This window comes from Limulus polyphemus, unplaced genomic scaffold, assembly GCF_000517525.1.
Source record: "Limulus polyphemus unplaced genomic scaffold, Limulus_polyphemus-2.1.2 Scaffold2364, whole genome shotgun sequence".
Classification (NCBI taxonomy): Eukaryota; Metazoa; Arthropoda; class Merostomata; order Xiphosura; family Limulidae; genus Limulus; species Limulus polyphemus.
Genome location: NW_013667974.1, coordinates 107,612 through 120,519, shown reverse-complemented (window position 1 = coordinate 120,519; position 12,908 = coordinate 107,612). Strand labels below are relative to the sequence as shown.

General features: G+C 32.4%; 1 protein-coding gene across 1 annotated transcript in view; it reads left to right on the top strand.

Moving 5' to 3' along the window:
- Window positions 1-1,720: 1,720 nt before the first annotated feature.
- The window catches only part of LOC106466732 (DNA-directed RNA polymerases I, II, and III subunit RPABC1), a 13,494-nt gene continuing 2,306 nt past the window's right edge, over window positions 1,721-12,908 (top strand). Inside the window, exons 1-4 of the mRNA XM_022394818.1 lie at window positions 1,721-1,943; window positions 4,385-4,473; window positions 7,640-7,701; window positions 8,932-9,071. Of these exons, the coding sequence (XP_022250526.1) occupies window positions 1,887-1,943; window positions 4,385-4,473; window positions 7,640-7,701; window positions 8,932-9,071 (348 nt within the window). The 5' untranslated portion in view covers window positions 1,721-1,886. The remainder of the gene's footprint in view (window positions 1,944-4,384; window positions 4,474-7,639; window positions 7,702-8,931; window positions 9,072-12,908) is intronic.

Below are 12,908 nucleotides of genomic sequence, written 5' to 3'. Positions count from 1 at the left end.
AACAGTCGCGCTATAATTCTCAACGAATTTCTCACGTGCTTAACAATATTCTCTCTGACTGCAGTTCAATTACGCATTACACTGTTGTCGCTTCGTGGCCGGTCTTATATATATATAAGACTAACACATATTTAGTAAATGCTAGGGCATTCTTGAAGGAACAGGATATTTTTAGAAAAGGGGTGGCGTGATACTAGTCACGTGACCTCGCTGACGCAACAATATAATTGTTTACTCCCTGTTGCAGCTCCTCCACAAATTTTCGATTATACTGTAATGTTGTTTCAGCTCCCCTTCACCTATTGTTCCGTATATCTAAAAGGGTGGGGGTTTTTTAGCGATTTTTTTAGCTGTGAGGTTAGGCCCCTTTGCTCACTATCACTTTAACCAATAATTTAATAAAAAATATTTACTACCAACTTCATGACTGTATGGAATGTTAAATCAGTTAATGACATCTGATAAAAAAAAACGGTGGATATTGGCCTCTAAACAAAAATATCTAGATATCTTAGCAGTCCATACTTAAAATATATTATGCAAATATGAACCATGAAAAAAATCACCAAAATCTATGTATCAGTCAGTGCTAGTTTTCCAGAAAGGGTTGGTATGTGAAACAAAACATAGATTCCATTTTGATGATCCAATCTTCGATCGTGCCAAAATTATGAACCCTATGAATGCTCAAAATTCATAGCCAAGAAAGTTAACTAGCATTTTGAAAAAGCTTGCTCTTCCAGACTGGTAAACTTGTGAGACTGGTAAACTTGTGAGACTGGTAAAGTGTGGAAGTTCAAAATCTAATTGAACTTAGATGTGGATACTTCTGTTGAATACTGGCAATATATCCTCTCTCTTTACACTTTCCTACTGATACTTTCTTTGAAGTTAATCACAAAGCTACACAATGTAAGTCTGCAGACATACTTCTGTGCCACTGGTGGACTCCTACTGGTACATTGCAATTCACCAGCTTACTGAACCTAATAAATATGTTTCCTTTCCCATTCTTGAACATTGTGGAAGGGTATTTCTTCAGCATTATGATGTACCCCAGTGGGACAGCGGTAAGTTCACGGACTTACGATGCTAAACTCTGGAATTTGATTCCCCGCGGTGGACACAACAGATAGCTCAATGTTGCTTTGCTATAAAACAAACACACAAGTATTGGAAAAAAAAGTAAAAGCAAATAAGTAAAACAGATTAGTAGTGTCAACATTAAAATCAACCATTTAGTGTCGTTATGATTTCAAAAGAAAAAAGTATCAGCACATGCTCTTGAGTGGATAATCATGTGAAGGACAGGTTCAAACACATAAAAGCTGATACCACTGTTATTGATTTACACAGAACGTTATACCTTTGTGTTCTGAAAGTAAATAAAACTCTTTGATATGTGTTATTTGTTTATTTGTAGTCGCATTTTTTACGGTCAAACAAGCTTTGATAGAAACTTTGATTTAGTTTAAAGTAAAAGTTGAGATTTTGCGCACACGAGATTATTGTTGCTATTAATAATAAACACGAATTACTTTGCTGTTGTCTATTTAGTTAGCTGTTTTGTGCATGTGCTTTATAATCCTATAAAGAATATCTCGTTTTATTTATTTTTTAAAAAATAGTTTCAATACCTTAAGAGTTGATTTTTCGGGACTTTTGCGCATAGTGCTAGGGTTTCAAAATATATCGAGTGGAAATAGATTAACTCGCGTTTTTTGCTATTGACAGAACAGGCATGTTAACATAGGTCTAGACGTAGACTAAACAAGAGCAAATTCATTAAGGGTTAATTTTAATTATATTTCTAGACCATTGGTTACAGCTTTTGATTAACAATAGTATATTGGTTTCCAAAACATTCTAGAACATCGTTAATAGTTATGGACGATGAAGCAGAAACGTATAAGTTATGGAGGATAAGAAAAACTATCATGCAGGTAGCGTTGTTAGGGTTAGGTACAGTTATCTGGGACCAACAGTTCACTTGTTTTTAACACATTTCAACTTAAGGACAAGTTGGTCCAGTTAGGCCGTCCCATTCGTTTAAGTTAAAATAAAAATAAAACATTCAAAGGCAAATCCAGTCTTCATTGTTCAAATATTTATCAAGGCTTCTTTGATTTTTAAACTTAAATTTACTGCACCCCTATATTACAATTTACAACCCATTTCAAAAGCCAACCTCCCCGTTAGTGGTAGAAAAATAAAGCTGTCTCGGCTGAACATGACTCTTACCCTGCAAAAATTTTTATTTGTGTCCCTTAGCCCTACATTTCTGATCTTTAATTCTAAGTATGTGAAAATAAAGGTTAGAAGAGATTGATTGAAGTGTTCTAAGTTATAAAGGGGAATAAGATGTCATTTTTGTGTGTGTATTTAATGATTGAAAGTAGCAGGATTAGGAGAAAAGGTTTAAAAGGGAAGAAGTCATCTGCAAATTAGGCAGTTTTATTTTTCAAACGGGGCGGTCAGCTTTTGGAATAGCTTCAAACGTGGGAGACTTCCAGAAAGGTCTTGATGTATATTTGGAGGCTGGATATAGTCAGATGCCTGTTTGATGAAATGAATGGGGGGCAGGCATCAAAGGCCAGAAACTCATCCATCAAATGTTATATGTAGACCACCACCTCAAGGCCTTGGTGTCTTGACATAAATAATTGTTGATTAGCCAAATGAGGCATTATTCTTTTTTTTTTTTCAATAAATGTTTAGAGTTGAAATAGTGTATTGATTCAGCATGTTGTAGGGTATTTTTCTATGTTAGCACAGTCTTCAAATAACACATTAAAAATGAAAATTATGAAACTGTTTTTTCCAGGTAGACCTTTCTTTAGGGATGTAATATTTTATTTACTTTGTTATAACTAGAAAGTTATTATTTCATGATTTTCATTAGTTTTTAAAACATACGATAAAATACCAATGATTGATAAAACGTTAAGTATTGAAAAGAACTACATTTTTTTTCAGTTTACACAAGTTTTTATTGATTGTACATAGAAATATATTTATTCTATTCAGGTTTACTTAGCATCATCCTGTGAGATACAAGAACTGAAGCTAATATAATTTAATTTAAAAAAAAAGCAATCAAGTGAGAATTTATAACAGTAATTACCCATGAGCGTGTGACGAAGCAATTTCAAACTTAATAAAGTAATTTAATGTTGCATATCTATAAAACAATCTTTTTTTCTTTTTTTTTAGCTTCACAACAGGTGTAGCATTTACAAGTTAAGCCGTTAATAGCCTTTTGCTTGAAATCAGAATACTTGAAGCTGAAAAATAACTTAATACTAAATGTAGTAGGGCTATGGTCAAAGAATAGTTTTAAATGTTTGAAGCGCCATCAGGTGGCATTTAAGCAGTTTTAGATTTTCCTCTGGTTAACAGAAACTGTTTGACAATCTTTTAATAGTAACCACATGTTAAATGTAACAAAGAAAATATGATCTGTTGACTTGTATGATGCCCATTACTTAAATAAAAGTTGTATTAAAATAAGCCCACCAAAATATTACATGTAACAGCTTCTTCCATGTATTGGAGTAGACCATAATGGCGTAACTCACAAGAGTATGTTTAGAGGCTAAATTGCTTCAGTTAAATGTACTGAATGCATAATGTGTAAGATGTAAGGAAAGTGTTGTGGTAGAATAAGTACAAAATATACACTAACACTGATAATCTTAATGTTGAAAAAGAAGCACCAGTCTAAACCTACACTCTCTCTCCTTTAAAGCATGTGTTTACATAATCATTAATATTGTTAAAAAAAATGTGAGTGATAATAATTGTCATGATCGAAGGTCTGTATTTATTATGTTTGTTAGTCAATCACTAATTATATGTTAGAAATACTGTGTCTATTAACCTGCATGGAAGAGTGACAATTAAATATGTTTTTTTTTTTTTGGTCAAGTCAGCTGCAGTATTTTTAATTGGCCACAATTAGATGATCTTGCAATGTGAGCTTACTGTATGTAACTATATGAGTATTGCATGTGACATCAAGTACACTTATGTAAATATAAATATTTAAATGACATGGGAATGTTTAATCGATACATGGATTACCTATAAAATAAAAGTAGTTTCAATCAAATATCAACTAGTAGTTATGGTGACATCATCAGTAAATTATGCAAATTAGTTCCATTGAAGGTTCAAAACTTCCTTCAGTAATGTGTTCCAAACCATCAAAGGTCAAATTCTGTCTTCTTCTCTAAATTAATAAGTTCTGAGCTTATGCTTTCTTAAAGCATTGGGTATATCTTTGTTTTTTAACATCCGAGTCTTTCTTTGAAATATTGAACATGAGTAATGTTTTAAGCTCGAAGTGTGTATCTAATCAAAACATTTTTTTTGCCTTACTTAGCTCTGTCATGATAGAGGATACCTTGTAACCCAGGATGAATTGGATCAAACTTTAGAGCAGTTTAAAATCCAGTTTGGTGATAAACCAAGGTTAGGCATGTGTCGGTTTAACACATATCAACATTACAACAAGTTTAACTAACATTATTGTAAGATTTGGTTATCTGATTTCTCTTTGTTTGTTTTATTACCATATAATTTAATTGGTTTACTGATAAGAATAAGAATTTTACTTATTAATGATTTTTTAAAGTGATGAGAAAAACCCAAATTTGATTCTTAAAATGCTGAAAATCATTTGTAATTGAAATATAATGAAATAACTTATGCTTTTGTATGTTATAATTTTTTAAATAATGATGTATTTAATGCATTCTTTCTTTTTAATTAGAGTTAAGCTAACACTGAAAGTAAGCCAGTTGGCAAAATGATAACATAATGATGAATCGTTCAAAGTTACCTCTCATTATCCTAAACAATGAGTATCGGACATCACTCGAGGTGAAGGTATCTTTTCACATCTATATAAGAACTGGGAACAGAATGTAGTTTTTTTTACATATAATTACTTTTCCTGATATTCGTTAGGATCTTATTTGAAAAGGTAAAGATTTCAAACAGGTAACTTATTCTAATACCAATTTTTTAAAACTTATATAAGTACTCTACAGACACATAGAGGACCTTTTGGTCTTTCAAGGCTATTCCTGCACACCCATCCACAAAAACCAAGTGACCATTTGGTTCATCAAGGCTGTCCCTGTACACCCATCCACAGACAAGTGATCTTTTAATCCTTCAGAGCTGTCCCTTCACACCCATCCACAAACAACAAGTGGTCTTCTGGTCCTTCAAGGCTGTCACTGCACACCTATCCACAGACAAGTGACCATTTGGTTCATCAAGGCTGTCCCTGCACACCCATCCACAATCAACTAGTGACCTTTTGGTCCTTCAGAGCTGTCCCTTCACACCCATCCACAATCAACTAGTGACCTTTGGGTCCTTCAGAGCTGTCCCTTCACACCCATCCACAATCAACTAGTGACCTTTTGGTCCTTCAGAGCTGTCCCTTCACACCCATTCACTATCAACAAGTGACCTTTTGGTCCTCCAAGGCAGTCTCTGCACACTCACACTTGGTAAAAAGTAAAAAGATAAACCCATCTTTTAGTTTTCTGGAAATTATCTGTTCACTTTTTAAACTCTTGTTAAGTACTGGCCACCATTACTGCCAACAAAAACATGTTGTACAAGCCAGTCAACTTGTTAGAAAATATGAAACAGCCTTAACGAAGTTTAACCTCTCCTCTCATCTTCAAAATACAGCAGAAAGAAACCAGAAGCCTTTATCCCATCAATCCCTGGATAACCTTCTAAACTTCAATAAAATCATCTCTTGGCCTTCCTTTCTTAAGACAAAATAAGAGATCTTAACTTATTTTCATAAGATAACTCAATCATCATCTTCTGAATCCACTCCAATAAGTCCATATCCGTTCTTAGATATGTAGACCAAAACTGCACACAGTATTCTAAGCGAAACCTAACTTATAATTTGAATAAATATAATTATGCCTTTTGACTTTTAATAAATACACCCCAAACTTCTATTATTTTAAATACATCCTTTATGTTTAATGTTATCGTCCAATTGTTCTTCACAAGATGTTTTTGATTTCCTAAATAATTTTTTTAATCTAAATCCATAGCTTTTCTATAATTCTGAAAATCTTTCATCCTATCTGTACATCTAAAACTTATGGCATATATCGCGGATTTTCTTCTTTACGTCTAGTGAGCCAGTTAGGTTTGATCTTCACCGTTATTATTTTCTTGTTTTTAGGAACGTGCTGTCTTGAATTAAATACATGTTACATTTAGTCCTATACTCCAGTGAAAAAAAAGTAATTCATAGTTCTAATTACAAACCATGGTAAACATTCCTTGTCTACTCTGTTCAGAAAACCAATTGTCCAAACAGAGTTTAACTAGAATAAAAATAATACTCATTATTTTAAACTCAAAGTTTCAACAGATTGATCCCACATTGGAATCATCTGTATTCTTCACTACCAAGGACCTCAGGCCCATTGACACATTTTAAACAAATAAGTTATAACCCATTAAAGTTATTCTGACTCCGAAACTTCCTCAACAAACACAAAACTGATCACTGAGATCTAATCAGTCCTAATCTCATACTCCAAAAAAGTTGTAACCTTTGTCACTCTAGTTGTCAGTTTGTTCCACAACTTGATTACTTGGAGACGTGTTTAGATACTATCATTGTTTTCACTCAGTAGGCAAACCCTTGAAGTTCCTGCACGTATTGTAAATAATCTTACATTTTTTAATTCATAAACACACAAGGAAGTTTGAGAACCATTGGAATAGCTGAACATAGAAGGGTGATACCAGGCTATTCAGTCTATTGATGTCATACAACCCCCCCCCTCCCAAAAAAAAAGAAAAAAAAGAGAGAAATAATATAAACTTATCGTTATCAATGGAAAAACTGTTTTAGAAATGGTAAATAAACTACGAAAAGAACTAGTGTTTCCATGGAAACACATTTTCTTTGGATAAGTTAAAGAAACTATAAAAAGTCTGATGTTTTAATGGAAACATTGTTTTAGAAAAGTTAAAGATATTAGTAAAAAAGCTGGTGTATTAATTCACACATAAAAAGGCCTGTGTATTAATTCACACATAAAAAGCTGGTGTATTAATTCACACATAAAAAAGCTGGTGTATTAATTCACACATAAATAAGCTGGTGTATTAATTCACACATAAAAAAAGCTGGTGTATTAATTCACACATAAAAAAGCTGGTGTATTAATTCACACATAAAAAACACATCTGGTCTATCTTACAAAATAACTAATATTTTGAGCATTTCTCAAACTGGAGTCTGAGATTCTACGAGTCATGTTCGAAATTTCATAAAAAGTATTAAAAGTTTAAAGTTAAATTTGTATCGATTAAAATATTTAATTTTGGAATACAGCCTTTCATATATATATGGATTTTTTTTTCAAAACACAAAACATAAATAGTTTGGTTTCACATTGGCCAGTTTATAGTATTTTGTAAATATAAATGAATTGATTACTGCATTTACATTACCAGTGTTTTGTTACTCCTCTCTAAACTTTATTTCAAGTATAAAGGTGAATTGATAATAATTTTACGTGTTGACATGGTAAAAAAAAGTTAATAATGTTAGTATTTTTTAATGTATTACTTACAGTGAACAGCATCCAGCTAGGAAAGACTTGGTGGTGTTGGTAGCACACAACGATGACCCAACAGGTAAGTTCCTACATCTTGAAGTTTGCCACATCTTCCTAACTCTTCAAGTTAGTAGTTTTATTATACCGGTGACATAGAGTACATCAGGTTATTTAATGGTTCGTGATGATAGAGATCAATAACTCCCCGTCGTGTACATCGCTTTAAGCTAGTAAACTACTATACAAGGTGTATCGAAAATCTGAATTTATCCCTCAAATACTTTACGAACCCCCGTGTGAAGGCAAAAGAGAATATGTTAAAACGTGTCAAACACATTACATCTGCCACAACCAGTGCCGACGAGGCCTTTTGTCAATGCCAAGGTTCATCAGGCTGGCTAGTAGAAGACAGAAATAGCAATGATACAATTATTATCAATTTTATTTAAGTCCTTTACGTACCAGATTCTTAGGTAATGATTAATAACACATCATCATTTATTTTAACACTATTTATTTATTATTTCTATTATTTTATTTAAGTTTACTAACATTCATGGTACTGATTTAACAGAAAAATTCTAACTGCAACTTGATTATTAACATGCACACAATGTTGCTAAGTTTTATAACCATACTTTGTACTTGTAAGTTGTTTTGTTTTTCACCTTTTATGTTACACTATATCGTTCAGCTTCAGTAACTTGATTTTAAAATTCCATAACTGAAAAATCACCGTCCAAGTTTACAATGATTAAAGTACATTGTGATACAGAATATGAGATTTTACGAGGGATTACAGCCAAAAATGTCATTAATAGTGAAAGTACGGGGGATTACAGCCAAAAAATGTCATTAATAGTGAAAGTACGGGGATTACAGCCAAAAAATGTCATTAATAGTGAAAATACAGGGGGATTACAGCCAAAAAATGTCATTAGTAGTGAAAGTACGATTAGAATGTACTGTTTTCATCATTTGGGTACTTTCACTATTAATGACATTTTTTGGCTGTAATCCCTTGTCTTATGTTTCTACTTACAAAGGTATACTTAATTAGACATAATGATTTCCAGGTTAATTTTTAGTTTTGCTCTAAGTACATGGCTTACTGTGATCAGAAGTTATTATATACCATATCGTACTTTTGTTAAGTTGGAATAATACAAGGTACTCTTCCACCAGGTATAATTTTTCAGGACTATAAGGCTTACAGGATCATCATATGTGTTTTTGTACTTGTAAATCCATATTTTGATGAAATATTTCAAACACTATTAAAATGTTGTTGTTGTTTTTTCTACAATAGATCAGATGTTTGTATTTTTTCCCGAGGAACCAAAGATAGGAATCAAGACCATCAAAACCTACTGCCAGAGAATGCAAGAGGAGAATATTTCCAGAGCAATAATTGTGGTTCAACAGGGTATGACACCTTCTGCCAAACAGGTAGTTATTGTCTTCACACAGATAGTTGCTGTAGTATCTAATATAATCTACCAGAAATCAAATTCTGATCTTAGAAACGTTTTGGAACAACAATATATGTAGTTCAAGATTTTATTGTGTTATACGTACATATAAGGTGGGCCTCGACAAATCCCAGGCAACTAAACATTTCATCATGGTGCCTAGTATTTTCTTCCATTTTATTTGTGTGTAGGGATGTTCTGTATAGAACTATTTTCACGTTCTTTGGGTGTAAAATCTACCTTTGTTTCTATGATTTTAACGGCAGGTTCAGTACTTCTTCATGTTTTAAAAGAATGAAATGCTGCGGATGCACAAAATGTTACTAATTTTGTGTCATTTTCTCGTTCTTAATTCAAACAGTAAATATAATCACTGCGATGTTGTTTTGGTGTGCCTAATCAAACTTCACTACTGTTTGTACCAGGAAATGGGGGCTATATTTATTTACTTTCACAGCAACGAGTGCATGCTATCAACAACCACTTGATAGTATTGCCTGAACTAACTGCCTTTGGTCCAATCTGAATCTAAAAACACAAATTAGTTCGCATTCATTGCAAGAATCCACCTAAGTTATAGGTATTTAATCTACTATTTTAATAATTGCACGTATTGAAGTTTAACTTTAATATATGTTATATGATAAAGTTTAAAAATGAACCCTTTGTTTTTTAGTGTAAAACTGTACGTCTCGTACCATGACCACACAACCGACTCAAAATATATTCCATAACTTTTCTACGTCAGACCTGGCTCCTAGATCTGAAAATATTTGTCAAGGCCTGATATAACTTAGTAACTATTCCACCAGAGAGAGAGTATTATATTGATCACATTTACAATCTAGTGATGATTGTCATTAATTTGTAATTTTATAAATTCCACGTGATTTGTATCAATAATCCTTATTTTTTGGATTTGGAACTTGCTACATAAGAAAATTTCCCAGTGATATTTGTGTTTAATTATGCTTTTGACATCTACAGTTGTTTTCCTTTTCAACTGACAGTATCTAAGTATTTTTAGAAACCCACAATTGAAAAAAAAAAAAATATGCAGTCCTTCATATTTGAAAATAGTATGGTGAATGATTTTAATCATTCAATGAAAAAAATTTTTTTTCAGGTCCATGTATCATAATATAGTGAATAAAACAAATAATAAACTCGAAAACAACCTTCATTTATTTAACTTTTTTTTTGTGTCACGCAGTATTTAGTTCTTCTTCAAACACCTTTAAAATGCACCTTTGATTATAAACAAAAATGGATATGATTGAATTTATTTTTTCTTTTATAATTGAATAAAAATATTGGCAGGTAATCAATGATGTTGGATGAGGATGCATAAGGATAGGTTACTCCACCACCAAAGGCAGCACATTCGTGAAATTAAGGGAGCAGAGGCTACACACTTGCCCTATTTATTGTAAGCTAGGAAATTATTGTGCCTCTTTTTTTTTTTTAGTATAGCGCCCAAACCTGAAAAATTGTCCTATAAAACAGTTTGACATGAGGTTAATCAGAGTTTATCCACTGTCATTTTGAGCATTGGAAAAAGTAGTCAAAATCAGGTGGGAAGTTATTAATGACACAAAAACTTTGTGAAGGAAGACCTTGGACTAACTAATTGAATGACGAGTAAAGCCATGCATAATTTAAATCCAGTCAATTCGACAACGATTCATGCTATTCATGTTCATTCCCACTTTCAAAACATGGACAACCGTACACTTGTACCGTTATCACCATTGTTTTACACGATTGGCAATTCATAAAATAGACTGGATTGATGTGAGCTCAACAACACCTGTGTCGTGGGTCTTCAGTGCTGCAGTAGTATACAGCTGTGTTAGTCACAATATGAAAATAACACTCATCATGTGTTCTAAAATAAGCATAGTTGTGTGCATGAATTTAAAAAGGGTTTGTTTTTTTTATGCAAGGGATAATGACAAATTTACGTGAGCAATTAACAACACACCTAAAGCAAAATTTATGTGCATCATCTTGCACAAGTGCGATCTCGCACCTCAAATCTGAAAAACCGAATTTTTAATGTCAAACACACTACATCTGCCATATACAGTGCTGACGAGGCTTTTCACCCAATACCAGAGTAAGTCAAGCCAGCTGTGATATGACATTGTAATGTTTAGTTTTGATGAACAGTGACTGTTAGGGCGTGAACTAAATTAAACAAATGAATTGTAATTATTATCCTGAGGATGACGTAACGTCGAAACATGTAGACTGATCAACTTTTTGAAGGCCATAGATAGGCCTAAATAAAATGTTCTTTAATTGTGTACCACTTTAACATTGAATATTATTTATGATTTTAAGGTATGTACATTTTTCTTGATTTTAAACATTTCATTGCACTTGTAAATTTTGACATAAATCTTACTAATTGTTGTGAAGATATATTAAGAAAGCTCAGAGTTATAAGTATTGTTCAACCGTGGATCATTCTCCATACAAGAAGTTAGGCAAATGGGTTAACACCAATTATTTGTTATTATTTTTTTTCTATCATGCTTTTCTACTTAAGAGCTCAAACTAAGATTTGTAAAGGTTTTAAGCATGGAATCTTGGGCTTGTAGTAATTGTTTCTGTGGTGAAACGTTGTTGGATGTGTTGAAGTAAGAGTAGTAATATGAATGCGTATTAGTTGTATCAAAATCATTAAATTTTATTCAATTTACTTTTTGAATTAGTTTCTTAGTCATTCCAAAGGAGTTGAAGAAAAAACTATTATTTTCTCTGCATTAATTATTGCTTTTAATCATGACGCTTCTACTATGTGTAAAGGAGTTGAGTTCAAAACAAACTGGAGTCAACAAAATCGTGTGTACTAAAATTGCAAAGCTTAGAAGATAAGTTAACTAAATATTTTTTTGTTTTTATTTTGTGGAGCTCCTGGTGGATCAGTAAATAAGTTTGGATTCCAGTGGAAAGGGCACAGATAGCCCATTGTGTAGCCTTGTTGAGTATTAAGTTATCTAATACTAGACAATAAGGTTGTTTATATTAGACAAAGGGGGGTTATCGGGAAGTCCCAGGAGGTGATGGTTTAGAGGGAAAGCTGTGAATACAATAAGGTTGTTTATATTAGACAAAGGGGTGTTATCGGGAAGTCCCAGGAGGTGATGGTTTAGAGGGAAAGCTGTGAATAAGTTATTCATATATCTCTATTTTTCCAAGTCATTGTTATGCTGCTATAGAGTATTTTTTATAAGTCAGAACAACCTTGTTTGCATGTTATTTTTGTAAAGTACATAGAGGTCTTTATGATACAGAGAGATCATTGCATCACGTTTTTCTTCTCAAAAGCATGTTTAAAGTCATAATTTTTAATGCCAAAAGCCATTTTAACAATAAATCTACATTGATTTTGTATTAATAAAACAAAGTAGAAAACATCATTATGCTACTTAGTACAAGACATAGTATGAAACAGAGATGTGGTCGATGGAAATAGACCAAACACAGTCTGTTACATGAATTTTAATTAGTTCTTATTATTGCTGTTATAAGTTATTATTTTCTTATCATACTATGAAATCATAAGTTACTTAAGGTTTTACAATAATGTTCATACTGCTCTAAATTAAGAAAGTAATTATAAATCCATAATAAAAGCAAACGTGTGGTAGTGGTTGTAATCATTACACATCAATCCATAATGGAACCAAACAGATGGTAATGGTTGTAATCATTACACACCAATCCATAATGGAACCAAACAGATGGTAATGGTTGTAATCATTACACATCAATTCATATTGAAACCAAACAGATGGTAATGGTT